This window comes from Aethalodelphis obliquidens, unplaced genomic scaffold (genome assembly GCF_003676395.1).
Source record: "Aethalodelphis obliquidens isolate GAN/ISIS:26980383/991018 unplaced genomic scaffold, ASM367639v1 scaffold32, whole genome shotgun sequence".
NCBI lineage: Eukaryota > Metazoa > Chordata > Mammalia > Artiodactyla > Delphinidae > Aethalodelphis > Aethalodelphis obliquidens.
Genome location: NW_020837976.1, coordinates 9,458,406 through 9,483,840, shown reverse-complemented (window position 1 = coordinate 9,483,840; position 25,435 = coordinate 9,458,406). Strand labels below are relative to the sequence as shown.

General features: G+C 36.2%; 1 protein-coding gene across 1 annotated transcript in view; it reads right to left on the bottom strand.

Moving 5' to 3' along the window:
- Positions 1-263: 263 nt before the first annotated feature.
- Positions 264-25,435, bottom strand: part of DSG1 (desmoglein 1) — a 40,205-nt gene continuing 15,033 nt past the window's right edge. The window contains exons 6-15 of the mRNA XM_027127669.1: positions 21,311-21,477; positions 16,238-16,372; positions 15,745-15,930; positions 13,326-13,585; positions 11,762-11,901; positions 9,149-9,427; positions 7,797-7,930; positions 7,489-7,561; positions 5,464-5,669; positions 264-3,388 (exon numbers count right to left, since the gene is read on the bottom strand). Of these exons, the coding sequence (XP_026983470.1) occupies positions 2,348-3,388; positions 5,464-5,669; positions 7,489-7,561; positions 7,797-7,930; positions 9,149-9,427; positions 11,762-11,901; positions 13,326-13,585; positions 15,745-15,930; positions 16,238-16,372; positions 21,311-21,477 (2,621 nt within the window). The 3' untranslated portion in view covers positions 264-2,347. The remainder of the gene's footprint in view (positions 3,389-5,463; positions 5,670-7,488; positions 7,562-7,796; positions 7,931-9,148; positions 9,428-11,761; positions 11,902-13,325; positions 13,586-15,744; positions 15,931-16,237; positions 16,373-21,310; positions 21,478-25,435) is intronic.

Sequence of the window (25,435 nt, the reverse complement as noted above, 5' to 3'; positions counted from 1 at the left end):
TCAAAGTGGCAAATACTAACAATTAATTAATAATTATTTCTGGGCTTCCCTGGTGGCGCAGTGGTTGAGAGTCCGCCTTCCGATGCAGGGGACACGGGTACACGCCCCGATCCGGGAGGATCCCACATGCCGCGGAGCGGCTGGGCCCGTTAGCCCTGGCCACTGAGCCTGCACGTCCGGAGCCTGTGCTCCGCAACGGGAGAGGCCACAACAGTGAGAGGGCCGCGTACCGCAAAAAAAAATAACAATAATAATTATTATTATTTTTATTTCTTCAAACTCCTGGACCCAGGCATACTCAAGTATATTTCAATAAGTAGCTTTTGACTTTATTTCTGTAAAGATTACCCATTATTAATGGAACCTCCAAATGGGAGAAAGAAATTTAAAAAAGACTCCCTGTGAATGATTCTATTTTACACCTCTGCATTTTGGCATGCTACAGACTATCAAAATTTTACATAGTGTACAGAGTTAAAATAAGATGTGTATTGTGGCTTTGAAAATATTGACATCATCTGCTATAACATAGAGGGAAATAGCTCTGGGTAAAATAATTCACTCGCCATCCCCCTTTGACAAGTGTTGGAAGTCCAATAACTATTCTTTGATCTTGTAACACTCTGGGAAATTTGAGTAACTGGGGGGACTAATCCTTAAAATATTTTTGCCATATCCAGTTTCACATTAGTGAGCAAATATTAGCATTGAATTTAGAAAAGAGAAAAAAATTCCTCTACCATACAATAGTAAATTTACCTCTAAGAATGCTTTGATTCTATTTAGAGATTTTAATCAGGTAACACTATGTAGCAAATTCATAGAAATGACTCATCATAAATAGGACATTATTAAATTTTGAAGTTAGAAAAGTATACTATGTAATTTAGAAACTATCTATAAATTGGAGCATATATAATCTAAGAGCTTATTGACAAATCAAATCAGGAAAGTAAAATTTAGGTTAGTGAGAAAATTCGGTTAGGAGGTGGGATAGAGTAAGGAAATTGGATTGTCTAGTACAATTTCATTCCCATTAACACAATGTCATAAACTCTGTTAAAAGTTCCTAGCTGATCTCTTCAAAATAGCAGCAGAGGGTTATTTTAAAAAGTACTAAACTCAATTAAAACTAATAGTACGGTATTATTTAGTGAACAATTCTAACTTCCCCCATTAAATATTTTACATGTGCTAAAAACTTTTTTTAGATCCCCTTAAAAAATTTCCCCAAAGCGTAACTATACTGCAGGCTTTTTTTCACAGCTCAGTCTAAGTCAATTATTTTATCTTAGGAGATGTGTAATAAAGAGCTGTATATAAATGAATAACACTTACTAAAAACACAATCTGAAAATACAATGCGATTCCCGTCTACCTCTTTGGAAGGTAATTTACCATGTCAGGTGTTACTTGCTTCAGCCTGAGAAGTATACTTGGCAGGTTTTCCTTTATTAAGTCAGAGTCACAGTGGTAAAGGGAAAAATGCGTGTGATATCCTGCAACTTCACCAGTATGCAATATGCGTCAATATTGCATCTACCACTAGACACAAACTAGAATCAGAGAAGTCCTTGACTCCACAGGAATTATAGCTGAAGCCCCATTTCAAGATCTAGACTCAGACGGTGCAGTTCACTCCCAATCAATCTCACTATGTTGCCACCCTCTTACGGAATTTCCCTCCCGCGAAACATTTCCTAATTTGAAGTTTGTTTCATCTAGTGCAGTTATTAAGGTGGGAGTGCTTGGTGGCTTGTGGACTTGAATGAGTAGCCATTTTTTTTCTTTAATGGTTAACCCTGGTCTAAATATGTGATTGGATTTTTATTTATATTATCTGCAAAATTGACAAGGCATTTGGGGCATATTTCAAATTCTTCCCACATACTTGAGCACATATTGCATGTTTAGCTTTATTTAAATATCGCCTGAGCTACATGGCAATTCAAACCAGAGCAAGGAGAACGATGCCAATTGCCATCTTAAGGCCAGTGCTTTTACATGACCAAGTTTTATTTATTCCATGTGCTGGAGATACACTACAGGCCACACAAAAGCCAAGAAGACCCTACAGGCCATCCAGGCACAAAGAAGACCCTGCCTCAAGTTTTAGTTCACGGTCATGATTCTGTTAGTATAACTATAAGAAAAAAGTCTACAAATGCTCGGGAGAGCTCTTGCCCAACAGCACTATTTCCATCTATTTTTCTCACTGAGGTGTCTCACCTTGTTCCACAATTTTCTTAGCACCTGCTTGTGCGTCATAAATCACACTGTTAGTTTTTGGGTGGTGGGAATTAAACCTAAATCACAATTACTGAGAAAAAGCGTGCTGGGGTCCTGGCTACTTGGTGTATTGTCCTGTACTGTACGTTGTGATTCGACTTCGGGCTGTGATAGGGGGGGCAGATCCTAGGGTATTGCTAAAGTGATGCTCAGAGGAGCCCCTCAAGTGGCCAATGGTGGATGTGCCCCCGATGCTGCTACTCAGGCCCCCGCCCCCTCCCAGGCTGCTCAGCCCAATGCCAGCACCACTGCCCACCAGGCCACTGCTGCCTATGCCACTGCCTCCACCTAGCCCAGCTGGGCCACTAATGCCAGTCATGCCGGAGCCTGAAACTACCTTCTCTGTCACAACCACATTGTGGGTGTTTGATAAATTGGGGTGCACACTCAGATTGCCCACTAGGCCGGAAGTTGGCTGGATTACTCTTTCTGTCACTACTACATTTGAAGACTCTCTAGGATCAGGGATGGTCAAAGTGGAGGGCAGGCTTGAACCAGGTGTTATTACCCTTTCTGTCACTATAACATTTGACCCATCTCTGAAGTCAGGCATCTCTAACATCCCATGCAGATTGGCACCAGAGATTGGGCCGACCACCTTCTCTGTCACCACCACGTTTGATGCATGTCGGTTATCGTGAACGTGGACAGAGGGCCTCAGAGTCCCCAAGGTGGTGTAAGACTCAGTTAAAGTGACATTACCATAGCCCAGAGGATCAGGAATAGGATGCTGTACCCCAGGTCCCGAGGGGTAGTTATTGTCAGAAATGGTGGTGGTGGTGCCGAAATGTGGGGAGGTGTGTGGGTGTCCACTACCAATGGGCTCTGTTCCCTGCAGAGGGCAGATCGGTTCAGTGCTGTCAGGTGGCCAAGAGGGATCAGGGTCTAGATATGGTTCCACTCCTTTTCCCAGGCTGATATCTGCCAGCTTCTTAAATTTAGGCCCCAGTGTATCCAAAAAGCTGTCATCCAAGTCTTCTCCAATGAAGCTACAACAACCCACAGAGCCCGCAGGGGAACCTACACCTTCAATATCATATATGAGCAAACAGTCATTGGATGGGCGTGCTTCGTCTTCATCTGCATAAGCATACGCTTTCTGAATTTGTAGAAGAAAGAGAAAATGAAATGATGAATACATTTTTAACAGTAATAGAGGTCTTTATCATTATTTTTTTCCAGAGCTTTACCAAAAAAAATATATAAAACAAAATTCTAACATCATCTAGAGACTCTTTAGAAGTTATTATGTAATTACTTGAAAGAATTTGGTTAGGAATTATTTTAACTGTAATTTGGATAATACATTTTGATATTTATTTAGATGGACTTCTTCATCTTAGTGCACTTGGGACACAAAAGCACAAAAGGAATCACGTGAATGATTCTGCAACCAAGTTAGAAGGAGGTATACTTAAAAACATGGAACTTAAAGTATACCAAAATTGTGTATTTTTTGGATTTGTTTAAATTAGGTAGTTCATAGTTGATTTGGGTTCATTCAGAATTGTGCTTTTCTTCCTTCAGAGGAAGTGAATATGGTGGTTCCATGAAGATTTATTTCAGTGTGGCTTTTTAAGCAAAATAACAGGAACATTTGACTCTGGGTCTATGCCACTTTTGGATTCAGAATTGAAGGTGACCAAAGACAGTTCTTAAAAATAGAACCTCCTCCAATTCAAAGTGAAAGCTCACAGACGTGTGTACTTTTATTGCATCTCTTTTGTTTGTAATGTTGGATTGCAAACTTACAGGTTAAGCAGAAATACCTTTATTAGCAAACCAACTCATTGTGCCATTTCAATTCAAAAATAGTTTTTGAGTCCTTACTGTTCGGCAGACACTCTCTTAGGAAGTTGGCAATAAAGTAATGAACAAAACCAGATAAAGTCCCTCTCTCACAGGGCTTACAGTTCAGTAGGATGAGCCAGACAACACATAAACGTATTTGTTAGGAGGTGCAGAGTAAAGGAGTAGAGAGGGATAGGGTTGCTCTTTCAGACAGAGAGTTCAGGGACAGCATCTCATAAAGTGATGGTTGTTCAGAGACTAAAGTCACGGGGACAGTAAAGCAGAGAGAGTGTTCTGGGCAGAAGGAGATACAAGTGCAAAAGTTGTGAGGCAGAAATGGAACGTTTCATGAAAATGATATTCATTTGTAGGGACATGGATAGGAAGTATACCTATGGATTTCAGCAACTGTCCCCTTATTATTTGCTGCTATTTGGAAGGCTTTTACTACTAGTTCAGTTCAAAATATCAGCCACCCTCTCATTAGGAGAGTTAATGACTGTATTTTAGGCCCGTGTGTAGAAGGACATAAATGTATCAGAGACAGTATCAGAGGTAGGAAATATCTGAAGGTTTAAGTATCACATGGGGTAGAACCACGGGAAATTCTGTCTCTACCTGAAGATGGCAAAATTAATTCTCTCTGGTTCTTAGAATGTCCTGGAAATGTACTACGGCTCTTGGACCCACCCTTATTGCATGTTTACTCTGTGCTTGGAACTGAGCCAGGTATTGGCAACATAATGTAGAGCCCATGCAGACGAGGCACTAAAAACGGTGGTGGACATGTAACCAACAGATTTTAGCAATGGTATGTTCTATAAAATGTACAAACAAAGTACTACAGAGATACACGTAAAGAAACATCAACGCTATTTTGGATGAGAGGATTCACAGTAAAAACTTCAGAAAGGCAGGGGTGTTTGAACCGGATAGAAAGATGAGTGTGGGTTTGTGAGAGAGAAGATCAGGTAAAAGCATTCCAGGATGAGCACAGCATAAGCAAAGACATGGAGGGCAGTAGACCAGTGTGAACAAGGCAAAGGGGCTTGGCAAGCAGGGTGGCTGGTAAGGAATAATTGGAGATGTCAGGGTGCGAGGGAAGAGGTCAATTGGTTAATTGCTGTGTGAAGGAGATGGACTTCACGCCACAGACAAAACAGAGCTGGGAGCCACTGGTTGTTTTAAAGTGGGGGAGTAAAGTGCTCAAGTCAGAGTTTGAGAAATACTATTCAGCAGGAATATAGATTGTCAGGTGTAAAGACCAGAGGCTGGGAACCTAGTTAGGAAACACGCACCAAAGCCCTGTTGGGAAATAGTGGGGGCCTGGGGTAGAGATATGGGTGCAGGATGGAAAGGAAGGCATGGGGATAGAAAGCTTACCTGGCAGAAGTAACTTTCCATGAAGTTCATATTCAGCCCTCCTTCTCTACAGTCCCTCACAGAACTTATTAATGTTCCAGAATATTCTTGACATATCTTAGGTTGTCCTGATGTTTTAACTCCATCCACCAGTTCCAATGCTGTCGTTCTTTCTCCTCCTCCAAGATCTTGCACTTTTCTGCCATGATACTCATTTGTGTAAACCCCTAAAAGTGTTGATCAAATTAAATTTTACTTTCTCCTGTAAACTGTTTTTTCTCTAGCATATTGTAAACTAAAAATTAGTAACTTACTGTAATGTATAGTTTCTCCATTTAAGTACACAGTTGTGAGTGAGCAAAGAAATAAAATGAAGGTAATACAGGACTTCCCTGGTGGCACAGTGGTTAGGAATCTGCCTGCCAATGCAGGGGACACAGATTCGATCCCTGGTCCAGGAAGGAGCAACTAAGCCAGTGCGCCACAACTACTGAGCCCGCATTCCACAACTACTGAAGCCCACATGCCTAGAGCCTGTGCTCTGCAACAAGAGAAGCCACCAAAATGAGAAGCCCGGGCACCGCAACAAAGAGTAGCCCCTGCTCGCCACAACTAAAGCCCGCGCACAGCAACGAAGACCCAATGCAGCCAAAAATAAATAAATAAATAAATAAAAATGAAGGTAATACATAAAGAAAGGAGATGCAAATATGATATTGAGTTCAAAATAATATTATTAATCAATTTGTTAATTCAGTAATTATTTGAGATACTCTATATGTTGTGCTGGGATCGGGGGCTCCACAGAGGTTATAAAACCCTATCTATGCCTTAGAGAGTTTGATTTCAAATTGGGGGAAAATACCCAAATTCTAAAACTTAAGAAAAAAAACAGTATAAGAATACTCAATGTATTATTAGAAGCACAGGGCCTCCAGGGCATTCAGAGAAGAGGCCATGGCTATGGTGAGGGGATGGGTTTGCATGAAGACTCTGGGATTTGCACTTGATTGTGAGGGGTGAGGAGAAGCCTGTTACAAAATTCCAGGCAGGTGAGATAAAAGGATGGCCCAGACTATGGAAGTGCCATGGACAGAGAAAGTGTTGACAATGGGGTAGGTGTCCTATGGCTTTCATATTTTGAAGATCTTGAGTTTAGGTATAGTGTTTCATACTTCTTGCTCTGGTGCCTCTCACTGTGCTTTGTTCAAGGTTTGTAGACTTAATGAGAGAATAAATGCATAAATAAATCCTGGTGGATTTGAGGATTTGACAAGTCTTGAGAACTGACTGAGTGTCAATGAATAGGGAGATAAGGGAGTCAAAAATGAGTTTCTGCTTTTTAGGTGGAGGGTGTTGGGGTCATTAACAATAATGGACACCTCAGGGGGAGAAATAAGTTTACAGACTAGCATCTCCAGTCTTCTGAATGTGGTCCAGTTCTATAAGTCATAAACATTCCTATGTCTTTTACATTTTGAAGAGTTCAAAGTGGAAAAGTCATGATCACAAGTTTGAAAAAGACTGAATGAAAAATAAGAGAATCAATAATATTTATTTACCTTGAAATAAGGCAAGACAGTACAATTATTTTCAAAGATATGAGTTTTTAAAATTTATTCCTCTTTTTCTTAGACCGATTTTGTGAATTGTGGAGGCAGATGCTAGCCTCAATAAATGAGCATACGTCTATTTAATAGGGCTGTACTTTAATTCAAATTGCTCTATTAGACAAAAAAATCTCAGCCAAAATTGACTTCTGGTTACAATTCAGTACTTCTCTCCTATTTATAGAAATCCTAATCAGGTCATCTCTTGTGTACTCTCTGATGATTGAAGAAGATTTAAAAAAATGCAACCTAAAAGAATAATAAGTATTGTAGGTTTTTCTTTATCATTTAATTTGCAAATTAGTCATTTAAAAAAGAATGATGGGAACAATTGTAAAGATAAGACAATTGAGAAATGGTAAGGTATGCAAAGACAGAGAATAGAGTTCCTCGCTAGTCATTTGAACTATGAAAACTTAAAAAAAATTTTTCTTACCTGAGTTGTCAATGCACTCAATAGTATCTGCATTATTGGGTGGTATTTGTGGTGCACCGATATTGGTCAAATCCTAAAGGACAGGAAACATTTTCCCATTTGTAATGATTCTTTTCTTTCAATAATTATACACTGGGTTTGTTCTCAAATTACCTCAGATTTTCTAAAAGGATACTGAAAGTAATCTGAACCTCATTTAGAAAGGCTTCCCCGGTTACTGTCATCTAATTTTGATGTACCTTTCTCTTCGTTTTCCCCATCGGCTATCCCAGAACAAATAACAACCTAGACTGTTAGTGAGCACTTACCACAAGTTTGGGCTGCGGTCCTTCCACCGCCCATGAATGCATTGCTCCATCCGTACATTCGGTAACAGGCTTAAAGCTGGCCCTATAACCAGGGACACCTCCACAGTCACAAAACATCAACAAAAGTGGGACCACTGATGGTGAAAAGATAGGAATATTGCAATTAGCAGTGGGACCATATTAAAACAAAACAACCTGCTTTTATGATTAAATTTGAACCTCTAATATAACTCCATTTGATTCTAACATTATTATGAAAGTTTCAGAAAACAAGCTGAATAATGGTGAGATACCAAAATCAATGTGAGCCTCAGACCGCAATCAATTTTTACTTGTTATATAGTATTCAGATTACAGATCATATTATACTATTAAAGCAGATGAGTCTTTTCCCTGTCATTACTTAGGAAAATATTAAAGGAAAAATATTCCTCAGAGACTGTAGCATCTGGCTCATCGCCACTCTAATTTCTATCATCACCCAAGGCAATGTTAAAGACCACCTGAAGAATCCATTGGATGTTATACCCTCATGTCTAGATCCTTGACTAGGTCCACTCTAGTGACCATACAATGTGGTCTATCTTTAAATGCTTCCATGCATGGTACTTCCTTTTCATTATCTAAGTATTGTTGTGAAGTAAGTTTTATTATTTCACAGTTGGCCAAAGCAAGGCTCAGAAAACTTGGGTAAACTTTGAGGGACTCAGACAATTGAATTTAGAAGCTGGAGTTTAATTTTTCATCTATTTTGCTCTCCTTTCCTTAGGCTGTGCAGCTTTGGCACAGCATGAAATCCCTTCAAGGTCTAGCCCCTGCCTATCTTTCTAGACTCGACTCTCACCATGCTCTCAAGTACATCCTTTATTTCTTCTATGCTGGAGTCCTTTATTTCAGTTACTTGCACTCTCATTCTTTTGGGATTTTGCACATGGATTTTTTTTCTTCTTATATTCTGTTCCCCTTTTCTTGTCCACTAGGCTACCTCCTATTCATCTGTTAAAACCCAACTCAGAGTTTACTTTCTCTATGTAGCCTTTTCTGATTGTTTCAGTCAGTTATTTCTGACTGTCTTCTTCACTCAAATAGCAATTTGAACCTGTCTGTTATGGTACTTTCCTATTACATTGAGATTCAAAGCAAAAAAGTTTTTATCCTCCACTGCACTCTAAGGGGTCAAGTTGTTTGATGTTTTTTTTCATGTCGTAAACCCAACACCAAACATAGAAATTTCTTGATAATTGCACAAAATAAGGATTTGTAAAATATATGTCATCAAAGGATCAGAAAACTTGTTTCCTCTCCACAATTTTTTAGGGGGCACATAAAAACAGGACTGTTAAAGTACTTACATCCTAGGATCAAGAATCCCATGATGAGTAGTCCAATGCCAGCAGGACCAAAATATACATTATCCTCTTTTATTGGACGAAAAGCAGTGGTGCCACCTACACCAAAAGTATTTGTGCTAACAGTGCCAACGTTTTTGTTGGTATCAATGGTAACATCTGAGGAAGTAAGGCCATTTCTGCTAGTACTGGTATTATTATCATTAGACGGTGCACCATCTTTCCTGGAATCACTTTCAAGTTTAATAATAATTGTACCAGTAGAAGTTTTTTGAAGAGCATCTGTAACAAGGTTTAAAATGAAAGAAATATTTTATACATTTAGCGTAATAATTGTTGGACAATACAAAACTATTTTCTCTTTGCATCAGTACTTATTTCAATGTGTTTATTCCCACCAATCCAGTAACTCCGCATATTGTCTCTTGTCTGTGACTCAGTTTTTAAATCAAACCATTACGAATAAATATTAGTGCTTGAGAAAAACTGTCCTATGTGTTGAGAAACATACACAGTAAGCACCACATTATGTATTGGTCAGCAGTGTGTCATAAGCCACTGTGGAGACATTTCTAGACCATGTGTTGCACACCTCTCCATGTATTAGACTAGATTTTGCTTGCTGTTTTACTGTCTTTCATCTTCAGTTCTTGTCTTTTTTCCTTTGATGGGCTGACAAAACCAACAGACTTTGGGCAGATTGGTCAGTCATTTGTATAAAAATCTCCTACTGATAAAGTAGCATATCCTCAAACTCACAACCAACAGTTCAAACAACTCATAGGAGAGGGAATTTGGCACTGTTGGGGGAGGGGAATCTTCATATCAATAAAATGAAGCACTTTTGTTTCACAAGCAGATACTCCAAATTTGCTTTTTTCTTATCCTTCAAAGTTTCAGTAAATTATTGTGTTTGTTGACGAAACACAGGAGGAGAGACATCTGTGATTTGTTTTAACTTAATGGTTCCACAATTGCTGTTGGCTTCAGCAAGTTACTATTATTGTTGTTATTATTTCTACTATATAGATGTAAGCGCTGTTGTTAGACTTTGTCCATTGATGTCACTCTAGAATCCGGCACAATGGCTGACGTTTGGTTAGAATTCGATACTTAGTTTCTGGATAAATGAATAAAGATATCCCTGGAAGTACATAACAGAGATAGCTTTACATACAGTCTATCTGATATCAAAGCCCAAGCCCTTTCAGCCCAGCTATGCTGATTCTATTGTTACTGTTTTGTTGGAATACAACAATTCTATTGTACTGTTACTGTTTTTGTTATTTTTATTATTATCATCAGATCTAATGTTTATCCCCAGAAGGTGGTATTTTTTAATGACAAAGGGAATGCTCCCTATTTGCCATCAGCCTACAGTTTAGTAAATTAAAGTTCCAATTTCTCTTTCATGTGTCCAATTAAGCTTGATGTTGGATGTAAGAAAAGGAGGAAACTAGCAATTGCTTAAGACAATTTCAGCACTGAAATAAACTTTATATGTAGATGGAATAAACATTTCGATTTGTAATAAACATTTTAAAAACTACATTTATTTTGACTGATTGTGGAGAAGACCAGCATAATTTGGTAAAAATTCTGAATTGTTGAATGACTTTAAAGAAATGCTGTTTTATTTCTTTTAAACTTGTGAAGCAAGTGGAAATTGTCAATCCCTTCTTAGGACAATTGAAAGAAAAAGAGGAAGAAAGGGAGAGAAGGAGGAAGAAGGGAGGAAGAGAAACTGAAGTAGCAAATATTGCTTAGAATTAGCCTCGAGGAACTTCCCTCCTAGTGATTAGCCTAATTTAATTTTGTTGGTTTTGAAAAGTAATATAAGCATGCTAATTCCAAATTGTTTACACAAAATTGTACATCAACTTTCCAAGGATCATGTAAAGTTAAGTTAACTTGGCTTTGGGTCTGTTTGAAAATAATTTTACAGTAAAATTAAAAATTTTCTATTACTGACATTAATACGAACTAACATTTATTATATATATATATATATATATATATATTTTTTTTTTTTTTTTTTTTTTTTTTTTGCGGTACGTGGGCCTCTCACTGTTGTGGCCTCTCCCGTTGCGGAGCACAGGCTCCGGATGCGCAGGCTCAGCGGCCATGGCTCATGGGTCTAGCCGCTCCGCGGCATGTGGGATCTTCCCGGACCGGGGCACGAACTCGTGTCCCCTACATCGGCAGGAGGACTCTCAACCACTGCGCCACCAGGGAAGCCCAACTAACGTTTATTGAATGTCAGCACTCGTCTAGTGCTTTATATGTAGTAACTCCTTAAGTACTTCTAAATCCATAATGTTATTGGCCCATTTTATGGAAGAGAAAACTGAGGGATAGATGGGTTAAATAACTTCTCTAAAATCTTAGAGCTAGTAAGTGATGGTACGAGATACCAATCCAGTCTAACTCCAGAGCTCACGGTCTTAACCCTAAATTATAATGCCTCTTGTATCATTCAGGATTTGATTGTATAATACCCAATATGATAACTTTTGTTGGAAAAAGGGTTACTTCAAAAGACAGTAATTAAAATTTTAGTTTCTGAATGTATATATAACTTCCAGTAGACGGGAAAAAATTAAATTGATTTCTTACCATCTATAGATAGAATTGTTCCTTCGTATTTCCCCCCAAGTATTTCATATTGTTGAACAGTAACTTTATTTCTCAAAATAATGATGCCCGTTTTTGAGCCAATAGCGATTAGGTCCGCTGGATTACTTCCCATTTCATATCTGTATTTGAAAGACAATGGTACAAATTAATGTTAGCTATCTAAAGTCAGGGGGTAGAGAAAGAGAGATTTTGATTTTAAACCATGTTTCCAGCCAGTAATTGTAACTCCTGGATATAATTTTCAATTATTGGAGACTTTATTTTGGGGGGGGGGCAGTTTCAGCCCCCATCCATTCAGAAATGGATGAAGATTTAAATTTAAGAAAAAAGAATTACTGAGCAGCCACTTGTGATGGAATGTCTATTACATCTAGCCCACTTAGATGTACGAATAACCCTCTGACGCCTGCAGTCTCATTTTCATTTGATTTTGGTAGCATCAGAACTGTCCTGGACAGCCCAGATGCTGCAACTTCCTGGGCTGCTGCTAATTCTAAACTATTCTCTTACCAAAGAAGTTACTTCTTCAGCAGCTTGGCTTTCATCCCTTCCCTATTTCCACTCCCCTCTCCACATACACAGTGAATATACAGGACTTCTTGTGGATTCCAAACTCTGTCCTTGTCTCATGCCTCTATCCTATTCTCTATTCTCTTTCTCTTCTCATCTTTGACTTTGAAGTTTTCCTTCTCATTTATATGTTCGTTAGACAAACATTGGTTAGATAGCTCTCTGTGTCAGGCATTGTGCTAAACTCAGGAAATAGAACTTGGAAAGCAGTCAGATAGGGGTGTGGTCTTCCTTCAGTGAACTCACATCTGTGGAGTACAAGAGAGCTTATCAGTAATGGCGGTGCAGTGTGATAAGAGCTATAACTGAAATACTCACATGGAGTGAGAGGAACACACAGAAAGAACTTTTAAAACTCATTTGTGAGGTCTTTCCACTCCACCATTATTCCTGATCACAAGCACATTTGCAAAATACGTGTGCACATATACACACAGATTTTTATTGATCAAGTAGAAACACTCGGATACGTAGAGTTAAAAAAAAAAACTACACAGCTTAATTTTTCCTCAATGTAACCAATTTTTCATATCAAGGTTATCGTTGACCAATATTACGTGCTGATTAAAGAGAGAAAGTATCTGAAATGCGTTAACTAAATCTAATTGATTTCAATCTGGGCAAATTTGCAATGGTAAAATCAATCCATCAAATTTTCCAAGGGGAATAACCATGATATGTAGTAATCAGCTAACTGGTCAATAAAATATATAAACACAGGAGCATCAAACTTTCCAGATAAAATATTTTCACATTTTAAACCTTCACATTTTTCCATCTTACATTTTGTGCAAATTTTTATATTTTCTTAAGTTAAACAGTCTAAATTAGGTAACAGTTCCCCCAATTAGTACGTTTTATGATTGAATTTCAAAAATAGTGACAAATATTTTAATTCAGATACTTTCTAAAAAGAACATATTTACTTAAGTTCAATATGTGGTGAAAATTAGTTGGAAAATGTCAGTCTTACCTAACAGTGGTTGAAGGTAGACCTGTGTCCAGATCAGTAGCTATAAAGTCTCCCAATTGATAGTTTTGTCCCATCTCACGAGTTACTACGAATGTCTTTGAACCTGGACGGAACACTGAGCCTTCAACTACGTTTAACACAGTCACAGAGACTGCAGTTGCTGTGAGTTTATATTGAGACTTAATTGATTGATGAAATTCAACTTTATTTCTAACACCAAGACTAAGTTGAAGATTCTTCGTAGCTTCATAATCTAGGGCCTAGAAAATACATATTGAAATAGTTTTACTATAAGGGGAAAAAACATTCTAGAGGAAAGAGATATTCTTTGATAATAGGCAAAAAAATTCTTACATCTTTTTCTTTAATTAAATATAAATACATATAAATACACACTCTATTCTTACTTTATATTCAATTCAATACAAACACATGAAAATACAGTAAGAAAAAGTCCAATTGTCTTGGATCTTTTGTTGAAAAAGTTGAAAATGTATGAGTTCTAATTGTCCACCAAACTAAAAAACTTAAAATAATACAGGTGGTCAAATCCATGCATTTTGTAATGCAAACAAAGAGAGTTTATGTTAGATGCTATCATTTCAGGTTTCTCAGAAAATAGCTCTATTTATTAGGAAGAATGGGCCAAGTATATCATAGGTTCAATCATTTGACTGATTTTATCCATAAAGAACTATGTACAAGAAATTTTACAATGTATATGTGACTTCTTTCAATAAATCAAATAATAGAATGTATATAAATAATAAAAAGAAATCCATATTTTATTCAACATATCCTGGAAAAATTCACTTTATATTATAAAATTATCAAGTAGTCATTTTCATTATGAAAGACGGTGTCAAAATCCACTACTCATAAAATCCACAACTATGCATTATGCCTATAAATACCAACTATATTTTTTTAAATTTTCATATAACAGTAGTTTAGATGACCATCGATTCACACACTGAGCTCTCTACTTAGCTAAAATGTTCAGTGTTTGCTCTAATATTAGCTTTATTTGCAACTCCAAGAATGGCTATAAAATTATGTATACATATACATCACACACACATATTACATATATATATATAATCCTAACAAAAGAATTAATATATGATGTCATGTCTGGGAGAAAAATGAACATTATTCCCATTTTACAGACAGAGATATTGAGGCCAGATAGATCAATTAATTTTCTAAAGTAATATCATAGTTTGGGGTGAAATAGATTAGGACTCAGTTTCCCCAGCAGGGAAACCTAGATAGTGTAGTGGAAAGAATGTGAACTTAATAGCTAGAGAAGCCTAGGTTTGAATGTCAGCTGTCCCACTTACTAGTGATGAGAACAGAGCAGGTTACAAACTCTCTCTGAACCTCAGTGTATTTATTTATAACGTGGGCATATAACCTATATTACAGGGATGCTGTAGAGAATAAACTAAATCATCCGCACACTGCCTCAGTGAATGGAAGCTGTAGGCATGGTGACACTTTATGAAGACATATGAGACAAATGATCACACATTCCTATGGGGACAGAATTCCTTAGGAGTTTATTTCCCAGAGCAATTCTGAAGGAAGAAAACAGTTAAAAAGAGATTACATTTTACCATGAGGAATACATATTGCATGCATCATATACAATCCATGCACAGCTATTGCAGATTTTAAAAAATAGACTGACAAGTCTTGTAGCACAGGGTGAAATCTTCACTATCAGCTCCCTAGGAGTCAGACATTTTTCCCCCTCGAATCTCAGAGAAAATTCTACTGCAGGTAAATGTGGTGGATCGGTAATGTAGAGGGGACACAGGAGAACTGTGTTGACTTGGGCCAAATCTCTATGACTTGGACCAAGTCTCTAGTATACTTATGTCTGTAATAAGCCTGGGTCAGCTGCAGAAGTGAAATGAGAATGTGATAATCCTACAATTACAGTAATTTAATTTTAATTCTGTGAAAACACACTGGATGAACTAACAACTTTTAATTTATGTGATGAATGTTATTATGAATAATAATTGATGTACAGTGTTGACAGGGACACTTTTTTTTAGGCAATGTTTAATCTGCTTCAAAAAATATTCTTCAAATGTGTAAAACAAAACCTTAAGGATTAATCGTACTTTGTTGTAAGCATAAAATAAGATTTGTGTTTAAAAATGTATGATCTGTGAGGGAATATTGTATTGCTAGAAAAGAGTTTCAAGTAAAAGTTCAATGCCTGTCTTTATGAAATTATATAAGCAGAAAAACTCTCTATAAAAAAGCTCTATATCATGTATAATTCTAAAACACAGTAATTTTTATTCTTTCACCCACTCAAGTTTGTGAAATGTTAACATCATTTTAAGATTAACACTTTGAAAAAAACCAAGAAAACAAAATATTTAGGATAATTATTCCATACCTTAATAACCTTTAACGTTCCCACATTTGTTCTTTCATTCATTTCTATTTCAAACCAATTTCCCTCATTTCCAGAGATAAAGAAAATGACTGCCATCCAGTTAGCTGAGAACTCCTCATCCAAATCAATTATTCTAATCTGGAGCAAATTTGAATTTAGAACATTTTCTTCAATACTTATGGAATACTGAAACAAGAAGTAAAAAATTTTAGCACAAACTATGTGAGAAATAGAACTATATTAGTTTTATATAGAATGTTTATAGTTATTCATGATATAGGAAAGAGATCTATGTTTGTGGTCTCACTTTTCATTGTTCACATAGGGGTTTTTTCATATGTATTACGTAGACAAACATGAGATGAAATATTTGTGTACATTTGGGTTGTGTGTGACTAAAGATAACATGTACGTATATAAATAGAATTGTTTGAACAAATTTTAGAAGGTAATGAACCTAAAGTTGTTGTTAAATTCAAGGACTAATACTTACTGATGACTGTTCCATGTATGGGAAGTTATCATTGACATCGAGGATTTTAATGCTGCATTCACACTCTGCTGCCATACCATCTGCCCCACCATCGCGGTCTGAGCCTCTTACAACTAGAGAGTACTGGCCATATTGCTAAAAATACACACAACAAACAATACCACAGTTGATGTAGACAGTTTTTATTTTGTCTCATACAAGGATCTTTTAAAATGTTGGATCAACATTTACATAAATCTATGATGAAGATAGAGGTAACACAGAATATTGAAAATTCGAAAATCTCACATGAATCAATATGAAGTTGCCACTTCTATTCCCAAAAATTCTTATTCAGCATCATTTAAAAGAAGCAAAAATTTTAAAAGACATCATTCCTTATTATATGTTGAAAAAGTTCATAAAGGGTGAAGAAGAACAAAATGATCAGGAGGGGAGAGATTAAGATTTACTAAGAATTTATGGAATTAAAATTCTGTACCCCAAATTATCAACCCCTGAAGAATAAAGAGATAGCAAATGGTTTGCATTTTTTGGGGGGTGGCAGTACAGTTATTGATGATCTGTTTTCTTGATTCTACACAAAGGTACTTAAATTTTTAGAAGCTGGTAAAAGCCATGAAGCCTTTCCCAGACACATGCATATATGCATCCTCACTCAAAGTTGTGGATATAATTTTAGAGGATTCATAGTTAGAGACGTCTTGAGGGTTCTCCACAAATGCCAGGTTAAGACTATCTGCTCTGAGAAAAAGGGAGAGGGCTCAAATCAATAAGATTGGAAATGAAAAAGGAGAAGCTATAAAGGACACCACAGAAATACAAAGGATCATTAGAGAAAACTACAAGCAACAGTATGCCAATAAAATGGACAACCTGGAAGAAATGGACAAATTCTTAGAAAGGTACAATCTCCCAAGACTGAACCAGGAAGAAATAGAAAATATGAACAGACCAATCACAAGTACTAAAATTGAAACTGTGATTAAAAAACTCCCAACGAACAAAAGTCTAGGACCAGATGCCTTTGCAGGCAAGTTCTATCAAACATTTAGAGAAGAGTTAACATGGATTTCTTCTTCTGAAACTATTCCAAAAAATTGCAGAGGGAGGAATACTCCCAAACTCACTCTATGAGGCCACCATCACCCTGATACCAAAATCAGACACAATTTCCACAAAAAAAGAAAACTACAGGCCGATATCACTGATGAAAATAGATGCAAAAATCCTCAACAAAATACTAGCAAACAGAATCCAACAGTACATTAAAAGGATCATACACCGTGATCAAGTGGGATTTGTCCCAGTGATGCAAGGATTTTTCAATATCCGCAAATCAATCATTGTGATACACCACATCAACAAACTGAAGAATAAAAACCATATGATCATCTTAATAGATGCAGAAAAAGCTTTTGACAAAATTCAACATCCATTTATGATAAAAACTCCCCAGAAAGTGAGCATAGACGGAACCAACCTCAACATAATAAAGGCCATATATAACAAACTCACAGCCAACATCGTTCTCAATGGTGAAAAACTGAAACCATTTCCACTAAGATGAGGAACAAGACAAGGTTGCCCAATCTCACCACGGTTATTCAACATAGTTTTGGAAGTTTTAGCCACAGCAATCAGAGAAGAAAAAGATATAAAAGGAATCCAAATTGGAAAAGAAGAAGTAAAGCTGTCACTGTTTGCAGATGACATGATACTATACATAGAGAATCCTAAAGATGCTACCAGAAAACTACTAGAGCTAATCAATAAATTTGGTAGAGTAGCAGGATACAAAATTAATGCACAGAAATCTCTTGCATTCCTATACACTAATGATGAAAAATCTGAAAGTGAAATTAAGAAAACACTCCCATTTACCATTGCAAATATCTAGGAATAAAATATATAGGAATAAACCTACCTAAGGAGACAAAAGACCTGTATGCAGAAAATTAAAAGACACTGATGAAAGAAATTAAAATAGATGGAGAGATATACCATGTTCTTGGATTGGAAGAATCAGCATTGTGAAAATGACTATACTACCCAAAGCAATCTACAGATTGAATGCAATCCCTATCAAACTACCACTGGCATTTTTCACAGAACTAGAACAAAAAATTTCACAATGTGTATGGAAACACAAAAGACCCCGAATAGCCAAAGCAATCTTGAGAAAGAAAAACAGAGCTGGAGGAATCAGACTCCCTGACTTCAGACTATACTACAAAGCTACAGTAATCAAGACAGTATGGTACTGGCACAAAAACAGAAATATAGATCAATGGAACAGGATAGAAAGCTCAGAGATAAACCCACATGCATATGGTTACCTTATCTTTGATAAAGGAGGCAAGAATATACAATGGAGAAAAAACAGCCTCTTTAATAAGCGGTGCTGGGAAAACTGGACAGCCACATGTAAAAGAATGAAATTAGAATACTCCCTAATACCATACACAAAAATAAACTCAAAATGGATTAAAGACCTAAATGTAAGGCCCGACACCATCAAACTCTTAGAGAACATAGGCAGAACACTCTATGACATATATCACAGCAAAATCCTTTTGACCCACATCCTAGAGAAATGGAAATAAAAACAAAAATAAACAAATGAGACCTAATGAAACCTCAAAGCTTTTGCACAGCAAAGGAAACCATAAATAAAACGAAAAGACAACCTTCAGAATGGGAGAAAATATTTGCAAATGAAGCAACTGACAAAGGATTAATCTCCAAAACATACAAGTAACTCATGCAGCTCAATATCAAAAAAACAAACAATCCAATCCAAAAATGGGCAGAAGACCTAAATAGACATTTCTCCAAAGAAGATATACAGATTTCTGAAAGGCACATGAAAAGATGCTCAACATCGCTAATTATTAGAGAAAGGCAAATCAAAACTACAGTGAGATATCACCTCACACCAGCCAGAATGGCCATCATCAAAAATCTACAAACAGTAAATGCTGGAGAGGGTGTGGAGTAAAGGGAACCCTCTTACACTGTTGGTGGGAATGTAAATTGGTACATCCACTCTGGAGAAAAGTATGGAGGTTCCTTTAGAAACTAAAAATAGAGCTACCATATGATCAGCAATCCTACTTCTGGGCATATATCTGGAGAAAAACATGGTTCAAAAGCATACATGCACCCCAATGTTCATTGCAGTACTGTTTACAATAGATGAAAGCAACCTAAATGTCCATCGACAGATGAATGGATAAAGAAGATGTGTTACACACATACAATGGATATTAGCCATTAAAAAGAGTGAAATACTGCCAGTTGCAAGAACATGGATGTACCTGAAGATTATCATACTAAGTGAAGTAAGTCAGACAGAGAAAGACAATATCATATGATATCAGTTATATACAGAATCTAAAAAAAAAAAAGATACAAATGGACTTACTTACAAAGTGGAAACAGACTCACAAACTTAGAGAATGAACTTACGGTTACCAGTGGGGGAAGGGTGGGGGGACGGTTAGATTGTGAGCTTGGGACTGACATGTACACACTGCTATGTTGAAAATAGATAACCAACAAGGACCTACTGTATAGCACAGGGAACTCTGCTCAATATTATGTAACAACCTAAATGGGAAAGTAATTTGAAAAAGAATAGATACATGTATATGTATAACTGAATCACCTTGCTATATACCTGAAGCTATCACAACACTATTAATAACTATACTCCAATAAAAAGTTTAAAAAATAAAATAGTTAACCAACAAGAACATACTGTATAGCACAGGAAACACTGCTCAATATTCTGTAATAACCTAAATGGGAAAAGAATTTGAAAAAGAATAGATACATTTATACGTATAACTGAATCACTTTGCTGCACACCTGAAACTAACATAACACTGTTAATCAACTATAATCCAAAAAAAAAAAATTAGAAAGAATAAAATATCTGCTCTGGTGGCTTGCCAGTGATTGCAGAGTTCCTTTACTTTTTAGAACTCTTCACCATTACAACTCTTTTCATGTTAAAGGAAACCCACTGGGCCCTTTAAGAAAGTTTGAGAGAGAAATACCTAAATAGTCAATTTCTTCTTATGGTAATTTTCAAACAAGTAAAAAAGGACATAATGGTAACCTAGAAACTGATGGCATTTGGATCAATAAAGAGTGTTAAAATAATCTGATTTATCCTAAATCTAGGAATCATTAGCAGGGAGATGTCATTTTAAAATAACTATAATACTTAAAATGAAATTTAATTAAATATCAAATAGAAAATAAAACTTCCTCATTTATAACTCTAAAATATATGCACATCAGTTATATTCTATCCACATTAAAAAACGTAATGGAAAAAGTTGATATTTTAAAATTAAAACAAGGGACCACATGACATTATAGAAACCATGCAATGCTGGTTCTAATTTGGTAACAATCAGTAATTATGTTTTTATTTGTAAATGAAAAGACTGGCCTGGATGTTACTTAATTCCTATCCATCATTCTGATTCTGTGATTCATTTCCCAAAGTACTCAGTGGGCTGTCAGTAGGTGAGATATAGGAAGAGAAAAAAAAAAGGGTTCTCTTAAATGCGCCTAGGATATGCTGGCTCAAAGAAAGATAAACAAACAAATAAACAAAACAAAAAGGAAAGATAAACAAGTTTCTTAGCCTGTAAAAATTCTTGGAGCTTCTACCGTGTTCACACTCATTGCGACTCACCAAGATGGGAGACATAATAGCAATTGTTTCTTAAATTTATTTCATTATAGGACATACTTTAAAAGAAAAAAAAAAAGGAGCTTTTGCCTCTACCTTGTGTGTATTTTTATGTACTCTCAGAATGTAGTTTTCTTACATTGAGACAAACGCTAAGTAAGATTAAATGAAAAATGAGTATAAAATCTATTTGAGGGATTCCTATTTTTTTCACCTCACAGATATTTATGTCATTACCATTATGTGAAAAGGTTATGTAATTAAAATTTTAAAGTACTGTTTTCTTTTTTTTTTTCTTAGAACTCTTTCTTTTAGAATCAGTTCCTTTGAGACTACAGCTCACTCAAAGAAAAAAGAATTACCTCTCTGTCCAGAAAAGTATTCATTGTTCGAATTTCTGCAGTGTATCTGTTGATAATAAACATTGGTGAATCAGAAGGTTCTTGTCTTACGATCTTGAAGGCTATTTTTGAGTTCAAATTATTTGGTTCATCTGCATCAGTAGCATTGAGCATCATCACCAGTGTATCTAGAAATTAGGAGAAATTGATTGCAAATGGACAGTTTGAATTTTTGTTGTAGTATAATATATATTGTTTTTCCCACAAGGTGTTAGGGTTAGTTGGTCCATATAATGGGCACTCTATCATTTCCCCTTTCTACTGCTTCGACATACCAATATCTTAGCTCCTTTCTATACCTTTGTCTTGATGAAAAGATCACATTTTACCAGGGACCTTAGACATTACTGATAGCTAGAAAACAAAGAAATATTTTCTTCTGCCTTTTCATTTCTTATTCTAGTATAATTCTTTTTTAAAAAGGCTGCTATGGTGAAACAAAATGATATAAGGCCAGACCAACTCATTCCCAACTATAGCACTTTCTAGCTATGTGATCTTGGCCTCAGTTTCCACATCTATAAACAGGGATGATAATAGTACCATCCTCATTGAGTTAATGAAAGAATTAAACATCTATATGAAGAAAATTATGTGAAGTTCCTATTGAATAGTGCACATTCAATAAATATATATTATTGTTGTATTTTGCGTGGTCTCTAGTAAAATGCTAAGTAACTAGTAGGTTTAAAAAAATGCTTGTTTAATTACATACTTTGTCCTATCCCTCACTTTTTCCAGTAATCTTATTAGCAGTTTTGATGAAGAACACTGGAGAATGTGAAAAGCTTCCAGCATTCATAAACTAGACTTCTCTACAATCAACTCTGTTCCAAGCACAATTGGCCTGTCTGTAGACACCAACTACCAGCTCCCATTTCTCTCTCCCTCAATCTCTGTGTGTGTATTCATTTCAGCATCATTTTTTAAATGTTTTCAGAGGCATTTAATTCATTAATTATGGTGCGTTCATACAATGAAATCTCATGAAATTGTTAAAAGGAATGAAGAAACATGTATTTCCTAATATGGAAATATGTTCAAAATATATTTCGATAAAAACTCACATTGTGGATAAGTATGTAAAATATGGTCACATTTGTTTCTTCTTTGGAAACACGTTTATATATATTTACATGATTATAGAAAGTATGTACCTAAGTAACTAATGATGGTACTTGCCCCTGAAAAACGGTGCTAGGGAGAGCAAAGAACGCATTTCTATTGTGTTTTTACTCATATTTTGTGAATTTTTACAACAAACATTCTTTTTTTTTTTTAAACATCTTTATCGGAGTATAATTGCTTTACAGTGTTGTGTTAGTTTCTGCTGTATAACAAAGTGAATCAGCTATAGGCATATGTATATCCCCATATCCCCTCCCTCTTGTGTCTCTCTCCCATTTCCCTTATCCCATCCCTGTAGGTGGTTGCAAAGCACTGAGATGATCTCCCTGTGCCATGCAGCTGCTTCCCACTAGCTATCTATTTTACATTTGGTAGTGTATATATTATCAATGCTACTCTCTCACTTCGTCCCAGCTTACCCTTCCCCCGCCCGTGTCCTCATTCTCTATGTCTGTGTCTTCATTCCTGTTCTTCCCCTAGGTTAATCAGAACCTTTTTTTTTTTTAAGATTCTATATATATGTGTTAGCATACAGTATTTGATTTTCTCTTTCTTACTTCACTCTGTATGACAGACTCTAGGTCCATCCACCTCACTACAAATAACTCAGTTTTGTTTCTTTTTATGGTTGAGTAATATTCCATTGTATACATGTGCCACATCTTCTTTATCCATTCATCTGTTGATGAACACTTAGGTTGCTTCCATGTCCTGGCTGTTGTAAATAGTGCTGCAATGAACATTGTGGTACATGACACTTTTTGAATTATGGTTTTCTCAGGGTATATTCCCAGTAGTGGGATTGCTGGGTCATATGGTAGTTCTATTTTTAGTTTTTTAAGGAACCTCCATAGTGTTCTCCATAGTGGCTATATCAGTTTACATTCCCACCAACAATGCAAGAGGGTTCCCTTTTCTCCACACACTCTCAGCATTTATTATTTGTAGATTTTTTATAATGGCCATTCTGACTGGTGTGAGGTGATACCTCATTGTAGTTTTGATTTGCAATTCTCTGTGATTAGTGAGGTTGAATATCTTTTCATGTGTTTGTTGGCAATCTGTATACCTTCTTTGGAGAAATGTCTACTTAGGTCTTCTGCCCATTTTTGGGTTAGGTTGTTTGTTTTTTTGATATTGAGCTGCATGAGCTGCTTGTATATTTTGGAGATTAACCCTTTGTCAGTTGCTTCATTTGCAAATATTTTCTCCCATTCTGAGGGTTGTCTTTTGGTCTTGTTTATGGTTTCCTTTGCTGTGCAAAAGCTTTGAAGTTTCATTAGGTCCCATTTGTTTATTTTTGTTTTTATTTCCATTTCTCTAGGAGGTGGGTCAAAAAGGATCTTGCGGTGATTTATGTCATAGAGTATTCTGCCTATGTTTTCCTCTAAGAGTATTATAGTGTCTGGATTTACATTTAGGTCTTTAATCCATTTCGAGTTTATTATTGTGTATGGTGTAATGGAGTGCTCTAATTTCATTCTTTTCCATGTAGCTGTCCAGTTTTCCCAGCACCATTTATTGAAGAGGCTGTCTTTTCTCCATTGCATATCCTTGCCTCCTTTATCAAAGATAAGGTGATCATATGTGTGTGGGATTATCTCTGGGCTTTCTATCCTGTTCCATTGATCTATATTTCTGTTTTTGTGCCAGTACCGTACTGTCTTGATTACTATAGCTTCGTAGTATAGTCTGAAGTCTGGGAGCCTGATTCCTCCAGCTCCAGTTTTCTCTTTCAAGATTGTTTTGGCTATTCGGGGTCTTTTGTGTTTGCATGCAAACTGTGCAATTTTTTGTTCTAGTTCTGTGAAAAATGCCATTGGTAGTTTGATAGGGATTGCATTGAATCTGTAGATTGCTTTGGGTAGTATAGTCATTTTCACAATAGTGATTCTTCCAATCCAGAAGCATGGTATATCGCTCCATCTGTTTATTTTATCTTTGATTTCTTTCATCACTGTTTTATAGTTTTCTGAATACAGGTCTTTTGCCTCCTTAGGTAAGTTTATTCCTAGGTATTTTATTCTTTTTGTTGAAATGGTAAATGGGATTGTTTCCTTAATTTCTCTTTCTGATCTTCCATTGTTAGTGTATAGGAATGCAAGAGATTTCTGTGCATTAATTTTGTATCCTGCTACTTTACCAAATTCATTGATTAGCTCTAGTAGTTTTCTGGTAGCATCTTTAGGATTCTCTATGTATAGTATCATGTCATCTGCAAACAGTAACAGTTTTACTTCTTTTCCGATTTGGATTCCTTTTATTTCTTTTTCTTCTCTGATTGCTGTGGCTAAAACTTCCAAAACTATGTTGAATAACCATGGTGAGATTGGGCAACCTTGTCTTGTTCCTGATCTTAGGGGAAATGGTTTCAGTTTTTCACCATTGAGAACGATGCTGACTATGGGTTTGTCATATATGGCCTTAATTATGTTGAGGTAGGTTCCCTCTATGCCTACTTTCTAGAGAGCTTTTATCATAAATGGGTGTTGAATTTTGTCAAAAGCTTTCTCTGCATCTATTGAGATGATCATATTGTTTTTCTCTTTCAATTTGTTAATATGGTGTATCACACTGATTGATTTGCGGATATTGAAAAATCCTTGCATCACTGGGACAAATCCCACTTGATCACGGTGTATGATCCTTTTAATGTATTGTTGGATTCCGTTTGCTCGTTATTTTGCTGAGGATTTTTGCATCTATGTTCATCAGTGATATTGGCCTGTAGTTTTCTTTCTTTGTGACATCTTTGTCTGGTTTTGGTATCACGGTGATGGTGGCCTCATAGAATGAGTTTGGGAGTGTTCCTCTCTCTGCTATATTTTGGAAGAGTTTGAGAAGGATAGGTGTTAGCTCTTCTCTAAATGTTTGATAGAATTCGCCTCTGAAGCCATCTGGTCCTGGGTTTTTGTTTGTTGGAAGATTTTTTTTTTTTTTTTTTTTTTTTTTTTTTTC